At 44.7% G+C, this 22,467-nt stretch overlaps 1 protein-coding gene across 1 annotated transcript in view; it reads left to right on the top strand.

The window, feature by feature from the left end:
• GABRR1 (gamma-aminobutyric acid type A receptor subunit rho1) overlaps positions 1 to 19,985 on the top strand; it is a 33,573-nt gene extending 13,588 nt beyond the window's left edge. The window contains exons 2-9 of the mRNA XM_032409292.1: positions 1,964 to 2,070; positions 3,490 to 3,557; positions 4,572 to 4,795; positions 9,468 to 9,550; positions 11,892 to 12,032; positions 14,257 to 14,409; positions 16,159 to 16,355; positions 17,265 to 19,985. Of these exons, the coding sequence (XP_032265183.1) occupies positions 1,964 to 2,070; positions 3,490 to 3,557; positions 4,572 to 4,795; positions 9,468 to 9,550; positions 11,892 to 12,032; positions 14,257 to 14,409; positions 16,159 to 16,355; positions 17,265 to 17,558 (1,267 nt within the window). The 3' untranslated portion in view covers positions 17,559 to 19,985. The remainder of the gene's footprint in view (positions 1 to 1,963; positions 2,071 to 3,489; positions 3,558 to 4,571; positions 4,796 to 9,467; positions 9,551 to 11,891; positions 12,033 to 14,256; positions 14,410 to 16,158; positions 16,356 to 17,264) is intronic.
• Positions 19,986 to 22,467: the final 2,482 nt, after the last annotated feature.

Raw genomic sequence — 22,467 nt, forward strand, 5'->3', positions numbered from 1 at the left:
AACCGAGTCTCAGGGAACACGTTGCCTAAACGCACTGAGTAGGCAGCGTCAGAGTTTCTCTGTCTCTCAGCCACTGTTTCCCCCACAATGATGAAAGTTTTCTTCAAGAAAGAAGATAGCAAAGGACTTAAAGGTGGACTGAGGTCATTATAAAGGAGGAAACCATGCATACTGAGGATAAAATGAACCAGGGCAGTGACTCTCAAAGTGCTGTCTCCAGAGCAGTGGCATTGGTGGCATCTGGGAATGTCTTAGAGGTGCAGATTCTTGAGCGTCAGCCCAGACCTACTGAATCAGAAACATCAGAGGAAAGGGGAGGTTCGGGAACCTAGGTTTGAACAAACCCACCAGGAGATGCTGATGCATGCCAAAGTTTGGGAACCACTGCCTCCAGGGGAAAGGAGGTGGGTGTGGTGGTAGCCTGAAGAGAACACACAGCTGGTGTTAGCGTAAGGAGGAGCTGGGAAGGTAGTCAATGATTTCTTTGGATTCTAGAGATGGTGCTGATGGGTGAATGAAGACCGTTCAAGGCCATTGAAGCCTTGTTTGTAATAGCAGGAGACTAGAAACAACCCAAATGTCCACCAATAGAGGACGGTCACATGAGTTATGGTGCATCCATGTACTGGAACACTACACAGTGTAAAGCAGAATAAGAGGCTTGAGATATTTAGATATGGAAAAAATCTGAAGTATATTTAAATAAAAGAAGAAAAAGCAGAAGAGTTTATATAATATGTTAACTTTGGATTTTAAAAAGGGGAGAACTAAGAACATATATTTGTATTTACTTGTACCTATAAGAAACTCTGGACAGAGACAAGAAATCATTCAGAGAGGAACCTGTGGATGGGAGAATGGGAAAGATGGAAACAGAGATAAGATGTCAACTTTTTACTGCATTTCCTTTTCTAAAATTGTCCAACCCTGTAAATAGATTACCTATTCAGAAAAAATAAAAAATAAATAAAAACGGCCATCGGTGTAATTCAGCAGGGGAAGAACAAGAGGCTGCCTCCTATGGAACAAGGATGGTGGGCATTTCCAAGGGCAGAATGGGCCAATAGAGGTCAAGGGTACCAAGTTCTGCCCACACCCACTGCCTCTCCCCTCCAGCTCAAACTCTCCCAGAATGGCCAAAATGCCTTGGGGGAGTTTAGACTTCTTAATAAGGCCAGGACCAGCAGTTCTCGGCCTTAGCTACACATTAAAATCATCTGGGAAGGGATGCCCACGTGGCTCAGTTGGTTAATCATCTGCCTTCAGCTCAGGTCATGATCCCAGGGTCCTGGGATCGAGTCCCGCATCAAGCTCCCTGCTCAGTGGGGAGTCTGCTTCTCCCTCTGCCTGCCACTCCCCCTGCTTGTGCTCTCTCTCTCTCTGACAAATAAATGAATAAAATCTTTAAAAATAAAATAAAATAATCCGGGAAGCTTTTGGGCACCTGGGTGGCTCAGTCGGTTAAACATCTGCCTTTGGCTCAGGTTATGATCCCAGGATCCTGGGATTGAGTCCCACATCGGGCTCCCTGCTTGTCAGGGAGCCTGCTTCTCCATCTTCCCCCACCCCTGGCTCATGCTCTCTCTCTCTCGCTACCTCTCTCTCTCAAATAAATAAATAAAAATCTTTAAAAAAATAAATTTAAAAAAATCATCTGGGAAGCTTTTAAAAATACCAATTGTCAGGCCCCATTCCCAGAGCACCTAAATCCAAATCTCTGAGGTGGGGCCTAGGCATTGTTATTTTTAAAGTTCCTCAGTTATGATTCTAAGCCACAGCCTTGGACCTTCTGGGTCAGCTCATTTATCCAGAAAGCTGGAGAGAGGAAGAGAGAATATCCAATAGCTTAAAAGAAGAAATAACACATCGCATCAAACCTGTCACGATCAAATCTGACTGCAAATTTTTTTTTTATCTGTCTTGATTGGAATCTGTGATGAACCTGTTTCTCCCCCCTTGGCAGCCCAATTCTGAAGCGAAGCCCTGATATCACCAAATCGCCACTGACCAAATCAGAGCAGCTTCTGAGGATAGACGACCATGATTTCAGCATGAGGCCCGGCTTCGGAGGTAGGAGACATGCACTCATGGTGGGGTCTGTCCACCTGTCCACGGGTAGAAGTCAAACCAAGGGACCACCCTGCTTTGCTCTCCCCCAATCAGGTCTGCCTCCGTTGTGCTTGGGGGCCAAGACGGAGCCCACAGCATCTTCTGAGCATCGCCGCTGCCCAGCCCTGCCGTGAGCTCTGCTAAGCACATTCCCAGGCTAGCTAGCTGAGCTGTCGTCCGGCCGCTGCTCCGTCAGGAAGGCTGGGGACTGGTGAGGCCAGCTGGCTGTGGGCCGGGCCAGGGGAAGACCAGGCAGCTGCAGCCCAAAGCTGCCTCCTGAAAATGCTCAGAAATAACAACCTTCGACTAAATTCGTGCTCATCTGGGAACTGGCAGACGAGACTGTGGGTGTCAATCTGAGGGCAGAGTGTGGTCTGCTGGGTTTAATTAAATGAAAATAGCTTGAGAAAATAATGATCTAGTACAGAGGGCTGTCACAGCCCTTTGAAGCTTAGCCTGCAGCTGGTGGATTTCAACCCCTTCAGTGTCAAATAGGGTTTTCATCCATATGGGTTTCTTCCTGGAATAAAATATTTATTTTAGAAATTGTTCTCAGTTTTTTATTTCTCCCAGCCACCTTCACCCAAAGAATAAACAGGTTCTAGAAGGGGGTGTCTATCCAATCCATAACCTGCCGCTGTTGGATCTAACTTACCTCCATCCATGATAATCCAAGTGTGCTCCAAGCCTGCCCCACATCCAGGGAGAGAAAGGGGCAGCCCTTTATAATGCTTTCCTTCTCTTGATGAATATTACGTTTTCATGGCCTAGAAATGCCAAAAAAAAATAATTCTAATGTTCCAAGGCCACCCTGGTGCATCATGTCCCCCTTGGAAGCGACTCCATCATGTGGCAAAGATGCAGATCTGTGGGCTTGGCAAACGACCTGAATGTGGCTTTGGTTCTGGGTGCCTATTTACCAAGCAGTGCCTTTCTCATGGCCAGACAGAGACATTGGCTTCCATGACAAAATCAGGAGGCAAACATAAAGAATAAAGTAGACGACCTCGTGCTAGGGAGTAAATCCTTAGATTAGACCCAGCTTTGAGCTAGGTCTTCACTGTACCTTTCGATGAGCATGTGTAACCAAAGAAGAAAGCTTCAGAGGAACCTCGTCGTTTCAGAATCACCGGAATGATTCAGACAAAAGCTTTAAAAAACAAAACAAAACAACAGCAACCTTTGTTGGAATATTCCAGGGAGCCAGCCCATGATTCAACCCTTTGATTTCTGGCTTCGCTTCAGCTTGACATGTGGGGACGCCAAACCTTCAAATCTGGCAGGAAGCTGAGGAAACGGGTTCCAGGGGGAACGCTCCTCATGCCTGTAGTAAAAATTCAAGTAAAAAGAATAAATGTTCTTGCCACGCCCCGTTTGCAGGTCCGGCCATTCCTGTTGGCGTGGATGTGCAGGTGGAAAGCTTGGACAGTATCTCAGAGGTCGACATGGTAAGCGCTTCTGTTGCTGGGGCTGTGGGCAGGTGGATTCACACGGGGCCTGTGCTGGGCCAGGACGTACACACACCCGAATTCACTGGGTCTCACAACTCCCCGGGCCACGGGAATGCCCATACTCATTTTATAGGTGGCTCAGGAAGGTTAAGACTCTTGCCAAAAGCCACCCAATTGGTATGAGACAGAGCTGGATGGCAAAGTTGATCTCCCTCCAGTGCCTAGGCTCTTGCCACGGGCATGTGCTCTCTAGGCAAAGGCTCTCCACAGAAACAGTAGGGTCCAAGGTTGCAGCTGTCAATGACCAGATGTTCTACAGCTGGAGATCCTGTATCTGGATATGGAAATGCGGAACAGCTGAAAGGGGTCCCTTTTTTCCCTTTTTAGTGGGTTTAGGTGGGAAAATGGAAAGTTCTACAAGTCCTCGACTTACAGGACTGTTTACAGCCTTATCTTAGTTTGGGTTCTCCAAAAAGCAGACTTGAGAGAAACATTCTAGCACAAGTAGTTTATTTGGGAGGTGATCCCCGGAAACATGAGAAGAGTGGGGGGAGGTGAGACAGGGATGGGGAGAAAGGAAAAGGCCTGTGCCTTCAAACCAGTTCCTACTGTGAATCTCAGTCCCACTGGGGGAACTCCGAGAGTCAGCGAAGAACACACTCAGGGTTATCCCAGCTGAGGGCCCAAGGAGCTGGGGTGCTTATCTAGCCCTTCCCACCCACCCCGTCCCCCCAGCACGTTGAGGATCAGCAGTGCTGGCGGCAGCACGTTGCCAGTGTGGGGGCAGATGCCGGGGGTTGGGCTGTGGAAACGGGTTCTGCTAGAAGTCTCTGGCTGAGTCCCTCCCCTGCAGTCCTCCTCCTACTGCAGCAAACCCCAGGGACCGGGTGCAAGACCTCGACTCTGCGGTTTCATTCCCAGCCAGGTGCTGGCTCCACGGGGCGCCCCGGGTCCTGCAGACACCCAGTAGGTTCAGTGCGTGGGGTTCCCCTCTCTCCCCCTCCCCTCCAGGACTTCACGATGACCCTCTACCTGAGGCACTACTGGAAGGACGAGAGGCTGTCCTTCCCGAGCACCAACAACCTCAGCATGACGTTTGACGGCCGGCTAGTGAAGAAGATCTGGGTCCCCGACATGTTTTTCGTGCACTCCAAGCGCTCCTTCATCCACGACACCACCACGGACAACGTCATGCTGCGGGTCCAGCCGGACGGGAAAGTGCTCTACAGCCTCCGGTAAGACCCTGGCAGCCCCCCTGCGCCCGCGCTCTGCCCTTAACCTGGAGGTCCCCTGACTCCTGAAGCAGGGGCGGAAAGGCAGGTCATTAACCACAACTGCAGTTTGGCTCTTTGGCTTTCAATGGCCAACTTCTAACCTCTCAGGAGGCGCCACCTTTTCAACGTCAAGGGAGACCAATTTTACGCACGAGAAAAAATTGTAAGGAATTATTTAGTCTCAGAAACACATTTGTGGGAAGTTCTCCAGCTGATACTTATGATTTAGGCCTTATCCTGGAGGTTCTATTTTAATTTAAAAACTTTAATCAAAGTTTTATTTAGTTTTCTTTATGTAGACTCTAGTGGGATTCAGCGAAATAGATAATGTATTCTTCTGAAAGACTTGCCTCCTTAGATGTCTCAGTTCCCATCTTTCAGGTATATTTTAGAACTTGGACTAGGAGAAATTCTCTTAGCTGACCTGACTAGCCACAGGCATGTTTGGTATCCTTTCTCACCACAGTGTCCTACTGAAAAAACTGGAAATCCCGGGCTGCTTTATGACTTTAAATGGTATTCTGAGCATCACTTTTAAATATGAAGAATACAGTCTTTTTTTCTTATGAGCGCAGATGCCTTAGAAATGTTCAAGTGCTCATTAATCACTGACCTGGAGAAGCTTTCCTTAAACACAGGCGCCACAGCCTGGTTTTCACTGCTCAGCCAGCTTTAGAAACTCATGGTGCCCCCCTTCCCCGGGGGAGGGGGGCACGGATGTGTGCAGATGAGCCGCAGGCCTTCACGGAGAAGGGGCTCTGCTTGCTGATTTACTCCTCCTGTGCTGGGCTCATGGTGCATTTCAGTTGTTGTTTGTTTTTTTTTTAAGATTTTATTTATTTATTCAAGAAAGAGAGAGAGGGAGATGGAGAGAGAAAGCTCAGGTGGAGGGCAGGGAGAGGGAGAAGCAGACTCCCCCCCCTGAGCAGGGAGCCCGATGCGGGGCTCGATCCCAGGACCCTGGGATCATGACCTGAGCCGAAGGCAGACGCTTAACGACTGAGCCACCCAGGCGCCCTGGTGTATTTCAGTTTTAAAGACTTCGTTTCGGTAAAGACGAATCCATACACCAGTGTCTAAGTACGGGATGCCTGGACAGTGGCACAGTGTATCTTTTGGGTCAAAGATGGCAATGTTGAAGCTGAATTTCTGCCCCCACCCTCCAAAGGAATATTTATGATGACCCCTCAATACCCACCCTGGCTTGGGACCTAAAGCAATTAGTTGCTAGGCTCAGAGTTGAGGTATGGGGTTTTCCTTTCCACAGCTTAAAATGCCTCCCCCCCCATAGAAGTACTCAGGAGGGTCAAGGAGGTGCAGTCCCTTCCCCAGCCATGTTGGGTTGGTTTTCCCTGGAGTCCTCACATCTGAGGCAGGCTGTCAAGACATCCTAAAGCTCAAAAACCACCCACAAAACAGCACAACCTGATGGCACCACCAGGGACACACAAGACTAGACCGTAATGCACGTGACCACTGGTATGCTGGTAAATATTTAACTACTGGTTGTCTGGGGTGAACGTATGCATACATATGTGTACATAAGCTTATTATAAACATGGCTGATACAAAGGATGTAGAGTACATGACTTATAAGTGAAACAATATATGTAATACTTTTTGTTATAAATCCATACACTTACAACTTCAGTATGATTTCCTATTTCTTATAAAATCCCATTTTTCCCAGTTTTATTGAGATATAATTGACATATAACCTACTATTATTTTTTATAATTCTATCGCCAACAATAATTCTATAAAATCATGCTATGAATAAATGTTTGTAAACATTTTTGTGATTATGTGATTTACAAATGAGTGTAGATCGGATAAATGATTGTTGATATTTTTGTTTGCTTTATTATATTTTTAAGTAATCTTTACACCCAACATGGGGCTCTAACTCACAACCCCGAGATCAAGAGTCAAATGCTGTACCAACTGAGCCAGCCAGGTGCCCCTATTTTTGTTTATTTTAGTAAGACAAAAATGAAACAGCCAAGGACTATGTAGGAACTTCATTCATTCATCAAAGACATAGCAGCTTCCTTGCTGAATTGGATAATAGCTTTTAAATATTGGAAGAGTGTATCCTTAATTTTTTATACTATTTATATATAATGGCAAAAAGATACAACACATTTTTGGTTTAATCTGCTTTCTTAATTCTAGACAATCTACAAAACAATTAATCAAGCCCAGATTTGTAGCATTTGCTGATTTCTGTAGTGTAAATACTCTCATCACAGCTGACTTCAAACTACCAACCTGTTGTCACTCAATGCAGAGTTGGGAAGAATGCATAGTAGCACACTGTTAGTATTTTCCACCAAGTAAACATTATAGATGTAACCTCAGGCGTATCAATAATAGTAAAATAATTAAGAAGTGATGAGTTTTCTGAAAAACAAACTGGGGGTTCTAGAGGGGAGGGGGTTGGGAGGATGGGTTAGCCTGGTGATGGGTATTGAGGAGGGCAAGTTCTGCATGGAGCACTGGGTGTTATGCACAAACAATGAATCATGGAACACTATATCTAAAACTAATGATGTAATGTATGGGGATTAACATAACAATAAAAAAAATTAAAAAAAAAAAGAAGTGATGAGTTTTGAGTATTTATTAGCTTGTTTTAAATATAAGTTGCTTGAGTTTATATAATTTAATTTTTAATAATGGCTATATTTAGGGGTGCCTGGCTGGCTCCGTCAGTAAAGTGTGTGACTCTTGATCGCGGGATTGTGGGTTCAAGCCCCACGTTGGGTGTAGAGATTGCTAAAAATAAACTCTTTTTAAAAAAAACTAATGGCTCTGTTGGACAACCAGCTTACAAACTTCCTGAAAATCTAGCAGGCAGCTTTCCTGAGCCAGATGAAGTTTAGTCCAGCACACCGCTGGATGTGATCACAGAAGCACTACATAACAAACAAGGAAGTGGAAAACCTCCTGTGTGTTCAGAATCAAAGTTGTCAGTGAGCCTCCTTGTGGCTAAAAACAGATGCTTTGATTTTTCATCGCAAATGAAATCATAGGTTTGTTTGATTTAAGTGAAAAAAAAAGATGCCTTGATTGTGGGCAGAGGAAAAGATTTGTTAGGTTCATGGCATGCCCACAACTCTCTCCCAAGACTCTTAAGCAGGCTCCATACTCAGCGCAGAGCCCAATGTAGGGCTCGATCTCACTACCCTGAGATCATGACCTGAGCTGAAATCACGAGTCGGACACTTAACCGACTGAGCCATTCAGATGCACCCCAATAAATCAATTTAAAGAGACATGGGGAAACAAAAATAAACATAGTATGGATTAAACCACAAACTGTGCTTAATGTGTGGTGTGTGAGTTACAAGTTGGAAAAACATCAAGTCAGGGTGCAAAGAACCAGTCTGATATCTGTGATTCTAAAAATATCTGTTCCTGATGCAAAGAGAAGAGATATTCAATCCTTTTGTTGATAGCAAAAACTTCCTACATTTGAGATTTCATTAGCTCTAAGTCACCAAACTTAGGTTCTAGTTTCTTTCTTGCTGGGGATGCCATCAGGCATAGTAGAAACGGAAGCCCACCCATTAGGGGTCCAGCTGCCATCCTGACTCCTCCCCACTCAATCCACCCTGTTTATCAGGATTTCCAGAGGAGATAAGGCTACCCAGCTGCCAGCAATAGACAATCCTTTTCAGATTACAACTATGCCAGACTCAACTGGAATGGGGAAAATAAAGCAGATATTTGGATAATTCAATTTCAAGAAAGCTCTTTCCCTTGAAATTTCCATTTCAATTAAAAGTGATTTTTTTTTTCCCTTTTGGCCATGAATCATCCAGACAGTTTCTACAACTTATACATAGCAATTTTTTTGTGGTTGAAGGAAAAATAGTTTGTTCAGTATCAGCCAATAACTGTTATTCATGTCCTGCCATGAGATTCCCCACGGGACAGGAGATCTTTCGTCTGTGACTCATGATCTGTGTTTGTTTATTCTTCGATGCAGAAGCCCATTTTCCTGTGTAAACTCTGAAACAAAACCATCAGAGGCCAGCAAGTGCTTGCATGCTGGTACAAAAAAGTTTTCAGTGTCTTTTCATTACCCTATGATCTCCATGGAATTATCCACTAAAAACACCAATGCCCACTAGGAGATATTATTATCAATATAAATATATCAACATCGTAAAAGAAAAAGTGCCCAATTTGGCCACTGGCAGAAGGGTTTCATTAATATTATTTCTGATATGTTGTATACAAATATTGAATATAGGTAAAATCAATAAAAGAACAGAAAAAAATTGAATTTATCTAAAACCAGAGAACAATATATGGTCCTATGGTTTCTTTTAAGAAACAATGTCATACGAGTTTTTATTTCCCATTTTTATATCGATTGAGACCATTGCTTCGTTAATATGCTTGAATCTGATAGAAGTTGGTAGAGACACTCTGGAGTTAAACATAAAACCCAGAGTACTACAATGACTATCATCCATAAGCTACTTATCTAAATCTTGACACTTGGCTTATGAATTATAAGGAGGCAGTTATATTGGAAGGAAGCAGAGCCTTTTTCTGTTCATCATTTTGCACTTGTATTTTGCAGCCTCTGAAAATTTGTATTTTGTCTTTTTGTTTCTAGGGTTACAGTGACTGCAATGTGCAACATGGACTTCAGCCGATTTCCCCTGGACACACAAACGTGCTCCCTTGAAATTGAAAGCTGTGAGTAGACTGTCCGGGACATCAGCACACAGGTGGCGAGTAATTCCCAACACCACTAACTCTCAGTAGCAGGAACAGCATGTGCTCCTCATTCATGGCTAGTGATTTTTTCAAGTGATTTTTTTTTTTTTTTTTAGATTAAAGCCAAGTGCAGGGTAATTTTGAAAATTAGGAACAAATTTGAAACTAAAACCTCTGTTCCCATAATTGACCCTTTTAAATGCGCTATGGCAATGGTTTTAAACTTGGTTCTGCAGGAACCCGGGCAACTGCTGGGGAGAGGGGTAGAGGGCTCAGCAAAGTGTGTCTCCTTGTGCAGCTATTTCTACCTGCCGTCCAATGCGTGAGCTCATTTTTGATCTGTTTTATTGTTCCTCTGAATGAGATTTCTGTTGAAAAAAAGATTTCTTGGCAAAAACAAGTTTGGTAACAATTGCCCGAGGGAACTGCCAAGGTGAACATAAGTGGTGCTAGAGAGCCTCAGGCACAACTGAGGGGCCTCAGGACACTTGCACACATGGACGCCCTGCACAGGTTAAGAGCCAGGAAGAGCAAGACTGAGGCGGCGTCAAGGACTACTCACTTGCATCTCCAGCTCTCTACACAGCTGCTCTCTTTTTCAATTTTTGCCCAAATGCTTCCTCTGGTGGGCACAGTCTGGACTCCCCCATAACTCCTGCTGGCCCACTCCTCCAAGTGAATACCAGCACACGCCCACTGGCCCTTCCTGGCTGGTGACCAAGCCCTAGTGAAGAATCTCTTTGACATAGTGCACCTTTGTAAGCCTGCCTGCATTTGTGGCAATGAGTCAGGGATCCCCTGGCCCCAGCCATCTGGGGCCGAGGAGGGCAGGGATGTTGACGCAGGGGTCAAATGGACAGCTCCATAGGGCACTGATTGTGGGAAAAGGGAGTAATAAATCCCAGGACCGAGGGAGTAATAAATCCCTGGACCAACACCATAGTAGCTTTCCACCTGCTGTCATTTCATCCTCACCAGATCCTGGAAGAAGGTTACTGTTATCTCCATTATACATGGAAGGATGTAACTTGCCTGAGGACATAGCACTAAGGACTTAACTCATTGGCTCCAGTACCGTGCTTTCCCTAGTACACCCAGGCAGCTCCATTGGGAATGGAGCGTCTTCCAGGTTGCATCAGGTAGGATGCACAGAGAAGCAGAATATTGGAGATACATAGTAAGAGATATTGAGTGCAAGGAATTGGCTTGCACGAGCGTGGGGGCTGGTGAGGTAAGTCTGCCATCTGCAGGGCGGGCTGGCGGGAAGGGCAGGCTGGGAACCCCCAGGTGGGACCTGAGCCTGCCCTCCACGCGCAGAATTTCTTCTTCTTGGGGAAACCTCAGGTCTGCTCTTAAGGCTTTTCAACTGATTGGATCAGGCCTACCCACATTATCCTGGATCATCTCCTTTACTTCAAGTGAACTGGTTGTAGGCATCCCGTCCACAAAGCATCTTCAGAGCAACACCTAATTTAGTGTTTGATTGATTAACTGGGTACTCTAGCCTAGCCAAGTGGATACATGAAACCAACCATCACAAGGTCAAGGGTAAGACATAGAATAAAACAGAGGCATGAAATAGGGCATCCGGGAGCTCCAGAAAGAACTGTTTAACACGTGAGCAGACTGGACTGGCCACTGTTAGGTTTTACCTCAGTTCTGTCCAGGCTGCAGGTAGGTTTGCTCAACTGGAGTCAATGTGTGTGCTCACCTAAAGTAGGCGAGGGTCAGGATGTGGCAGCACCAGAGGGCGTGGTCCTTTCTGGGGGACTCACTGTGATTTTACCCTGGGTAGGAGCAACCGGAAGCCTGCAAGAGAAGGGACTTGTGTTCTGCAGCCATCACTTTATGGTCCTTTCTCGCTAGAATGCAGCCCTAATTACCTTGCAAGTATTTAAAGATATTCGGCATCAGTGGATGCATTACTACACTTTGGAAGGAGAAAAGAAAGGGCTAAATCAGCCTCGGTTTGTAAGGCAATTTTGCCACAATTTCACCATTTCTGCTCTACAAGTATAGCAATTTCATCTGTGTTAACCTAATAAATGGCAGGCTGAATTGTGGGGTGAACGCTTTTGCAGGAATTAGAAGCATTTAGGCTTGAGAGCTTTGCTCTGATGACTTCTGGAAGACTGGGGAGAATTAAGTTGTCTTTTTTAAATGTTTTGCTTTGTTTAGACTGTGGCTTGTTTATTCAAACTCTCTTACCACCATCCCCATAGTTCGTGTGGGAGACCAGGAGCTGCTCCCACGGAGCCCCCCAGACAGGCCCGTCTCCCCGCCACGTGCCTGCGCCTGACACTGTCTCCCATCTTCTCAGATGCCTACACGGAGGACGACCTCATGCTGTACTGGAAAAAAGGCAACGACTCCTTGAAGACGGATGAGCGGATCTCGCTCTCCCAGTTCCTCATTCAGGAGTTCCACACCACCACTAAACTGGCTTTTTACAGCAGCACAGGTAGGGCTTAGCCTGGCTCGGTGGGTCACCCTCTGTTTTAGGGAAGGTGTGGACTGGTTGTCAAGCAGAGCTTGTGCCACCTGGATTTGAAGCCAAATCGGCTCTAGGGGGTGGCAAGCACTGGGGGAGAGGTGATTTGTGCATACCACCAAAACACCGAAGTGATAAGCTAGAAAATATTAATAAGGACTCAAACATAAGCGAGGTGAGGAGGTTTGTTTGAGCCAATCATTTTGCCAGGTTAGCAGCTAACATCTCACCCCCCGTAGGATTCCCAGAACCCCCTCCTCTGCAGGCAAGAAACAGTTCAGTTTTAGCTCTGTTGATTTCCATTCTCTCTGTCCTACTCAACTAATCTCTCTCTCTCTCTCTTTTTCTTTTTCCTGGAACGAATTCTCTCTTAACTAGACTGCTTGCACAGGCCCTCTTTATGACCTTGTGAGCTTCCAGGCTCAGGTGGGAATGGGCTTGCCACCCCTCGTTGCCTGGAGGCCTGCCTGTGCTCTTCCTTCTGGCCCTGAGGTGAACAGCTCTCTCCAACCCTTACCTCGGTCTTGACTAATCACCCTTCAGGATGATATTATTCAAATCTTTATGTAGTTCGTTCGTTCCTTCCTTCCTTCTTTCTTTTTCTTTCTTCTTTCTTTCTTTCTCTCTCTCTCTCTCCCTCCCTCCCTCCCTCCTTTCTTTCTTTTCTTCTTTCTTTCTTTCTTTCTTTCTTTCTTTCTTTCTTTCTTTCTTTCTTTCTTTCTTTCTTTCTTTTCTTTCTTTCTTTCTTTCCTTCTTTCCTTCCTGTAGCTCCATGCCCAGCGTGGAGCCCAACGCAGGGCTTGAACTCATGACCCTGAGATCAAGACCTGAGCTGAGATCAAGAGTCAGATGCTTAGCCGACTGAGCCACCCAGGCGCCCCTCTTTATGTAGTTTCTATTGCCAAAACACTGCATGACTGCACAGGAAGTGCAACCTTTTAAGTCTTCTAATCTGTAACAGAGGGCACTCTTTTACTCCCAGCATATCATGGCAATCCAGCATATCTCATCTTCTATACACATCACTCAGGAGTCTTGGTTTTCGGGGGACCCCCACTTCATCCTTAGCATTCTGACACTTCCTCTTGTCTTAGTCTGTTTGGGCTGCTATCACAAAATACCATAGACCAGGTGGCTTCTAAACAACAGAAATTTACTTCTCACAGTTCTGGAAGCTGGGAAGTCCAAGATCAAGATGCTGGCAGAGTCAGTGTCCGATGAGAGCCTGCTTCCTAGTTCATAGACAGCCACCTTCTCGCTGTGTCCTCACATGGGGGAAGGCGCAAGGGAGCAATCTGGGGTCTCTTTTAGAGGGGCACTAATCCCACTCATGATGTAATCACTTCTGAAGGCCCCACCTCCAAATACCATCACATGAAGGATTAGGTTTCAACATACAGATTTGGGGCGGAACACATTCAGTCTACAGCACTTCCACAGTCTCTCTCTGCGACTACTTTACAATGATAGCCATTGCATTATAATTGTCCAAGATGCCAGGTTTTCAAGTTAGTGTTGCCAAGTCTCCATTTCATGTTCAGTCCTCATCATCCCCGGTTTATCCTGCTTTTTCCTTTTCCTTCCATCTTTCTCCTGTTCCTTTGAACGCCTCCATGTGTATTTCCTCCTTGTAGAGAACAGAAGGGTAGAGCTAAAGCATAGCTGCATCTGTGATCGTTCGCTGTTCCTAAATGCAATGTTTGGGTTAGCTTGGTATTTCAACTTTAAATCACTGTCCTCCATAAAGAAATCTAAAGGGGCTTGTTTAAATAAATGTTTTTCAAACTTTATCATGCATATAAATCATGTGGAGAGTATTGTTAAAAAAAGGAGATTATGATGCAGTAGATCTGGGGTGGGGCTGAGAGTCTGCATTTCCAACAAGCAGCCAAGTGATGGTGACATTGCTGGGCTCTGCCCCAAACGATGAGTAACAAGAGTCTTAAATGGACTTGTCAAGGGGCTTCCTCTCCATACAGGACAGGGGCCAAAGATGTCTTGAGAGGGACTCACCCATGTGGTGTAGGTTATCATAATCACTCTATCCCATGGTTTTTCTCACTTCCACTCTGTAAAGGTATGGCAAGTTTCCAGTGAAGTGTCTAAGGCGTTTATGAGTCCCTGAATAGAATGGGTTGTGTGCAGGAGCTGAGTCGCTATGGTGTGTGTGATCTTTTCTTCCCGTGTCCCCCAGGCTGGTACAACCGTCTGTACATTAACTTCACGTTGCGACGCCACATCTTCTTCTTCTTGCTCCAAACTTACTTTCCTGCCACCCTGATGGTCATGCTGTCCTGGGTGTCCTTCTGGATCGACCGCAGAGCTGTGCCCGCCAGAGTCCCTTTAGGTAAGGAACATCTCAAGTGTGTCCTTCAGACACCTGAAAATACAAGTAATTTCTTCCAGATGAAACCATTCATTTCAAATTGTTTCTAAACCCCTGCTGGCATGATAACTTGGAAACACCAGGTTATTGATTCACAGGTAAAATGCCATTATTAAGACCCTATGTGGCAAAACTGTTTCCAGGGCCCCACGAGTGCCCATGCAAACAACCTACCTTTAGGTTTGTTAGAACCATGTTCTGGGGTCGATGGTCCTGGTGTGTGGGTGCTTTTTCTGCCTACCTACATAGGAAACCACATTCTATAACAGGGTTTCTCTGAAGGAGGCCCAAGGGATCTTTGCAATGGAATCTCTGGGGGAAATTGTTAAAAATGAAGAATCCTGTGTCTCATCTACATGTATAGAATCAGAATCTCTGAGAAAGGACCGGAACCTACATTTTGAACAAGGTCTCCCGGTAACTCTTATACATACTCAGGTCTGACAATCCCTACTCCGTAAGCATTTCATGAATAGCTATTTGCCATCAACTCTCTCCCCTACCTTAAATGTCACACCCACTCAGTCACATCACCATTGCTCAGATGGTTCCGAGGCTTCAAGAGGGAGGGTGACCCCCCCCGATTTTAGTGACACTGAGTTGGAGCTGGCCCTTAAGGTGACCCCATTCCCCTGTGATTTGGTATTTGCCAAGCAAATGTTCTGAGCTTAATTTGAAATCCCAAGCAAACACCCCTGACAAATGCCCTGTCCTTTAACAGTTGTTCTATAGCTTGAACAGTTACTGTGCTAAATAAACAAACATTCTAGTTTTAAAAATCTATGTTTTAAAAATCTAAATGAGGTTAACATCATTCTTGGTAAAATTGACCCCTGCATCCTCAAGTCAACATTGCTGAATGCGCAGCCAGGTCCAGCATGGGGATGGTTGTCAGAAGTGCTCTCACAGCTGATAATACAGGCCCAGGACTGCGAGATTCTACACCAGCAACAAGGACACAAGTACTGAAATATACCTAGTGCACTTTTTCCCCTTTTTGGAGAAGTAGTTATAAGAAACACATATATACCTGCTTGTATATATAATCTCTGTTTTTATTTATTTATTTATTATTTTTTAAGATTTTATTTTTTAAAGTAATTTCTATGTAGGGGATTGAACTCACAACCCTGAGATTGAGAGTCGCATGCTCTACTGACTGAGCCAGCCAGGTGCCCCTATAAATCTCTGTTTTAACCAATTGAATGGAAATAAATATCTTGCTGCCAAAAATATCTAGGGTGGGCTCTCTGCAGAAGGACAAGGTGAGACAGGTGTCACAAGTATGTGGGGGGGGGAATGGGTAAGTATGAGAGGTGGAGGAACAGGAGAAGCTTCATAAAAGCTAAATCTTTAGGGGCGCCTGGGTGGCTCAGTCGGTAAAGAGTCTGCCTTCAGTTCAGGTAGTGATCTCAGGGTCCTGGGATCCAGCCCCATGACAAGCTCTCTGCTCAGCGGGGAGTCTGCTTCTCCCTCTCCCTCTGTTCTCTCTCTCTTGCTCTTGCTCTCTCAAATAAATAAATAAATAAATAAATAAATCTTAAAAAAAAAAGCTAAATCTTGAGAGATGATTTGGTGTTTGCTAGACAGAGGGGCAGAGATGGAGATTTCTAGGCAGAAGGAGCAGAAGGGACAAAGAAGAGAGGCGTGAAGCTCCCCCAGGGGTTCGGTGAAAGGCAAACGCCTGCTTATTTCTCACTCTGTTTGCAGGTATCACCACCGTGCTGACCATGTCCACCATCATCACGGGCGTGAACGCCTCCATGCCCCGCGTCTCCTACATCAAGGCGGTGGACATCTACCTCTGGGTCAGCTTCGTGTTCGTGTTCCTGTCAGTGCTGGAGTACGCAGCCGTCAACTACCTGACCACCGTGCAGGAGCGCAAGGAGCGGAAGCTGCGCGAGAAGGTGACCTTACCACAAGTGAGGTGTCTGCTCAGGGATAGAGCCTGGTCCGGCTCAGGACTGTGAGCAGGTCAAACCTTCTCTGTAAATTGGGGTGGTGACACCCCCTCCTCCACCTACTTCACCAGTTGGTGTGAAAAGCAAACAAAATAATATGTTAAAACAGTGGGAAATTTACCCTGGGCTACATCTTTCAGTCTTTCAAATATTTATTTAGCACCTATCACATACCAGCAGCTAAGCCAAGTTAATTAAGACAAAGTCCCTTTAATCATGGTGGTGTTCATTGTTTAGTGCTAAAAATAGATGACAGTTCAATATGGTGAAACAATTATTTGTGAACCCAGAGGTGTAATTAAAAAAACAAACAAACAAATAAACAAAACTTCCAGGGAAGTACATTCTCCATTCTAAGAACTTTCCTTTCATATGTGACCCCCGGGATCATCTTCCCTCCCACCAAGCTTTTCTTTCTTCCTCCTGTCTGCAGTCAAATGGTTATTTCCTCCAGAGAACTAGAACTAAGCAGGAGTAAACTATTTCCACAATGCTACACGTTTCGATCCCCACCCGATCACACTACACACACGTAATGTTATCTGAAAACATTCTTATCGGGGCTCCTATCAGTTTATGACCTCAGGGAGAACAGGACAATTATCTGATCATGAACCTTCAGGGGTTGGTCTCTGAGACCATGTGATGTTCCCTCAGAGTTGCTCCGCAAACTTGGAACAAAACAGGACACCTGCTCTTTTAGCATGTCTGCAGTGCCAACACCGTTATTTTCCCATGCCCCGCCCCTAACTGGGAATAAAAGAAACTAGAAAAGGCAACCCCCGACTGGCATGTGGTTTCTTCTGAGAGCTGGAGCTGAGCTCGCATCCCAGTGTGTGTTTGCTGTGTTCACAGCTTCCTTGCACCTGTGGAATACCCCAGCCACGCGGGGTCATGCTGGATGGCAGCTACAGTGACGGGGAGGTTAATGACCTGGGCAACTACATACCGGAGAATGGAGAGAAGCCGGACAAGATGATGGTGCAGCTGACCTTGGCCTCGGAGAGGAGCTCCCCCCAGAGGAAAAGCCAGAGGAGCAGCTATGTGAGCATGAGGATCGACACCCATGCCATTGATAAATACTCCAGGATAATTTTTCCAGCGGCATATATTTTATTCAATTTAATATACTGGTCTATTTTCTCATAAATGCCTGTTAACTCTATAAATTTCACATTCTTCTGTATGTACCACAGAAATACCTGTATGATGAAAGTAATTTAAGGTTATGATGCAATTAAAGTTCCCACTACCCGCCCTTCACCAGCTTTCCAAAACTACATGGACAAGACACTCCCTGGTTTAATTTGCACTTGTTAACCACCTATTGTATCCTCAGCATTATACTCGGTGCTGCCAGGAATAGGACACCTGTCGCAACTGGTGATACTTGTTACCAGGATCCCCTGGAAGAGCACCCTGCCCGTGTTGTGGACACACTGTAGCTCAACCTCTTTTAGACCCTACGTGCTTATTCACATGAATGATGCCCTCCATGTGCATGTCATTATATTCTCTGGACTAGATGGAATTGGGAAGCACCTAAAATTCACATGGAACATACATGCCCCGAAATCCCCACTTTGACCAAAATTAATGTTTCACGTCATAGTCTATTCCCTATTTTTCAATGTGTCTCCTCATGTTTATTTTAATACAAGGCAACAATAATTTTCCTATTTTTATTTACGTCTTATGGTTCATGAGGTTTCACTTCTTCAGAAGCAAAGCTCTTTAGACTGGTGCAATGGCTTCTGATTTGGGGCGGAGTGGGGAGTTTCCCTGGTAGGGAGACTATGAAGAAGAGGGTCTGCGTTCTGTCAGTTCTGTCATAGAGATAACTAGCCTAGAAAAGTTGTGTTTCAGTGTTTCCTGTTTCATAATCACTGTTTCATGTAGCTCCACCGTGGAGCATGTCCTAGTTCAAAGTGAAGTCCTTTCTCAGTAGTGTGATACCTTCCCTGAGGAACTTGGAAATAGACAGTTTTCTGCACAAACATTTCAAGAAAATGCATCATTTGGGACTACTACCTGTTACTCATTAGGATGAGAAATACTCACATGGTTTCTGAAGAAAAAAAGAACACCAGAAAGAAAAAGAAATGGGAAGACATCACTGAACATCTCTAGTTATACTTAGTGAATGCCACCATTTTCTGTGAACCAGAAAACAATGGCCATCTCTCGCCAGGGCATGGGATAAGAGAGAGGGTTCTAATTTGATGTATTATTTAAAAATATAAATAAGTTATTAATACTATATATCTACAGGATCAACCCCCACCAAATTTATCCAAATAGCATTTGTTTGAAACTCACTTTAATAAAGTGAATTCTATACACAATGATGTCATTTTCTTTCCACAGTTAATTGAACTTCATATGAGAACCATACTTCATTCTAATATGTAAATAAAACCACATTTGCCCAAATCCTAATTACAAGGTAATCTCCCATTTCCCCCAATAAAAACTCATGAAAACAAAGTTTTTTGGCAAACTCAAGAAGATACGTAAAGGGATATAGATGAAATAAACATTAGCTTTTGATATTTAAAGACATTTTTAAACATTACTTTTTTCATGCTTATTTTATGAAACAATTTTGATCAAACTCTTCACAAACATCCTTGCCACTCACTTCTTCCTCATGACCAGAGCCCCTCTGAGTCATCTAACAAGGTTTCCAGGGCACATCATCTGAATTTCCATCTACTTTGTTTGGAAAACTCATATAGGATGCTGTATTAGCCTGCTCAGGCTGCCTTAGCAGCTGGCTGAAACAACATGAATTTATTTTCTCTTAGTTCTGGAGGCTGGAAGTCCAAGATCAGGGTGTTGGCAGGTTGGTTTCTCCTGAGCTCTCCCTCCTTGACTTGCAGATGCCCACATTCTTGCTATGTCCTCGCATGGCCTTTTTCTCTGAGCCCATGCATCCCTGGTGTCTCTTTCTTTTCTATAAGGACACTAGACATACTGGATTAGAGCTCCACCCTAATGATCTCATTTACCTTAATTGCCTCTTTAAAAGCCCTATCTCCAAATAAGTCACAGTGGGAGTGAAGACTTCAACATATAAATTGGGGACAGAGTGGGGCAAAATTCAGTCCAGAACAGATGTCCATGGGAATTATTCATTTGCATAATAGTACATCTTATAGGTGTTTACTCTTGATCTTTATAACGTAATCACATACAGTATTGTTTTTTAAAGTTTATAGTGATATCCACACTGGTAGTTAGGAAGAAGAAACGATTAAATTCATGCTAAATTTCTTTGCTGTCTTAAAGCAATTCTCTCAGGTGACCTCTTCAAGCATTTCAATGCTAATGTTTTCTCAAGGCCATACTTTGCCGTTAAAGCTATGTGTTTGAGAGAACTCTAATACGACTTTGTAAAGACCCAAATATAAAGCAACTATTTCTGATGAATAATTTTGGAGAGAACCTCACCATGTATGTGGGCACCTATAGTACTTAATAAACTTTTGCTGGCATGACTGGAGAATAGGAAGATGTGGTTAATAATATTGTCTGGTTAAGAGGCAGGTACCATCATATGCCCATATTGAATAATTTTTCTTTTTTTTTTTTTTAAAGATTTTATTTATTTATTTGAGAGAGAGAATGAGATACAGAGAGAGAGCATGAGGGGGGAGGGTCAGAGGGAGAAGCAGACTCCCTGCTGACAGCAGGGAGCCCAATGCGGGACTCGATCCTGGGACTCCAGGATCATGACCTGAGCCGAAGGCAGTCGCTTAACCAACTGAGCCACCCAGGCGCCCTGAATAATTTTTCAAGAGTCAAAATACTGGGGGCCGGCCCCTGGGTGGCTCAGATGGTTAAGCGTCTGCCTTCGGCTCAGGTCATGATCCCAGGGTCCTGGGATCGAGCTCTGAGTCGGGCTCCCTGCTCAGTGAAGAGTCTGCTTCTCCCTCTCCCTCTGCCTGCCCTCCCCTTGCTTGTGCTCGCTCTCTGTCAAATAAAAAAAAAAAATCTTAAAAAAAAAATAGTCAAAATACTGTAAAATGCAGTTGATTTGAACTATATCAAACATAATTTATTCTCTGGTAGTTCAGAGGGTAGTTCAGGATTTTGAGGGTTTATCATCATTGTTGTGCTATAATGTGGACATCATAAAGATGTGCAGAGTGTTAGCCAGGAAGGAACTGGGGTTAGTCAGACCAGCTTTTACTTAATGGCAATATTCTCTTTCTGTGTCATATATCCCTAACCAATAGTCATTAGTTTTTTCATAATTCATATTTTTTTAAATGATCAGTTTTTTTTTTTTAAAGATTTTATTGATTTGACAGCGAGAGAGAGAGCACAAGCAGGGGGAGCGGCAGAGGGAGAGGGAGAAGCACACTCCCCACTGAGCAGGGAGCCCGATGCGGGGCTCGATCCCAGGACCCTGAGATCATGACCCGAGCTGAAGGCAGATGCTTAACGACTGAGCCACCCAGGCTCATAATTCATATTTTAGAGAAGAGTGGTGATGCTAGATTTTAGGAAGAATAAAAAATGGCTTGTTAGTAACAATGAAACCTCACATTTGTAAAACCTAGTTATAAACAAGTACTTTTTTTTTTAAAGTAGGGTGGAGCCCAGTTGCAGGGCTTGAACTCACAATCCTGAGATCAAGACCTGAGGTGAAATCAAGAGTTGGATGCTTAACCTACTGAGCCACCCAGGTGCCCCAGAAACAAGTACTTTTTTTTTTTTAAAGATTTTATTTATTTATTTGTCAGAGACAGAGAGGGAGAGAGCGAAAGCGCACAAGCAGGGGGAGCAGCAGGCAGAGGGAGAAGCAGGCTTCCCGCCCAGCAGGGAGCCCGATGCAGGACTCGATCCCAGGACCCTGGGATCATGACCTGAGCTGAAGGCAGACGCTTAACCTTCTGAGCCACCCAGGCGCCCCACAAACAAGTACTTTTGATGTGGCACTTTGGGGTCTGGGAGCAAATGGTCAAGAAGGAATTTTTGAGATGTCTTTGGTGCAAAAAAAAGGTGTGTGTGTGTGTGTGTGTGTGTGTTTTAAGAGTGCCAAAAAAGGTGGTTTTATTAAATGGACAGGACCCGTGGGCAGAAAGCTGCACTGGGCTTGTGAGGAGTGACTGATTACATACTTTCAAGTTGGGAGGAGGTTAGGGATAGCATAAGTCTCTAAGGAATTTGGAAGCAAGGTTTCCAGGACCTTGGGGGCCAGCTGTTGTTCGGATAAGGTCATTTACTTCTGTCTGGTAAACCCTTAGTCAGGAGACCCTTCAAATGTGTATCAGTGGGCCATCTGTTTGGATGGTTGCTAACATATCTTGGAGAGGTAGAGATAAAGGAAGTTTCCAAAGGGATTTTCGTATGTTAAAGAAGACTGGGCGCCTGGGTGGCTCAGTTGGTTAAGCAACTGCCTTCGGCTCAGGTCATGATCCTGGAGTCCCGGGATCGAGTTCCACATCGGGCTCCCTGCTCAGCGAGGAGCCTGCTTCTCCCTCTGACCGTCCCCCCTCTCATGTGCTCTCTCTCATTCTCATTCTCTCAAATAAATAAATAAATCTTTAAAAAAAAAGAAGACTTACAGGATCCTGGAGGTAGGGCTAATGTCAAGCTGAAGTTGCCTTTGGCCTCTAGCAGAGTACTAATACTGAAGCAGTTGAGCTCTTTGAGGAAGGACGGTCACTCTGCCTGTCCCAAGTACTTGTCAATGGGCTGGAAGTTGTAAGGAAGTTTAATTTTTTCTGCATTTCTTTCGCCTTTGTTCTCCACATCACTTTCAGATAGTGTATTTGTATTAAAGATTCCTAAGTTTCAAGTACAAAAACCTTTCATTTTGTGGTAACTCACTAAAGAACTCATACGAAGAGACATAGACTAAGAAGTCAGTGAAGGGGGGCGCCTGGGTGGCTCAGTTGGTTAAGCATCTGCCTTTGGCTCAGGTCATGATCTTCTATCCTGGGATAGAGCCCCACATTGGGCTCCCTGCTCAGCAGGGAGCCTGCTTCTCCCTCTCCCTATGCCCCTCTCCCGGCTTGTGCTTGCTCTCTTTCTCTCTCTCATATAA

Source organism: Phoca vitulina, unplaced genomic scaffold (genome assembly GCF_004348235.1).
Source record: "Phoca vitulina isolate PV1807 unplaced genomic scaffold, GSC_HSeal_1.0 scaffold11, whole genome shotgun sequence".
NCBI classification, from domain to species: domain Eukaryota; kingdom Metazoa; phylum Chordata; class Mammalia; order Carnivora; family Phocidae; genus Phoca; species Phoca vitulina.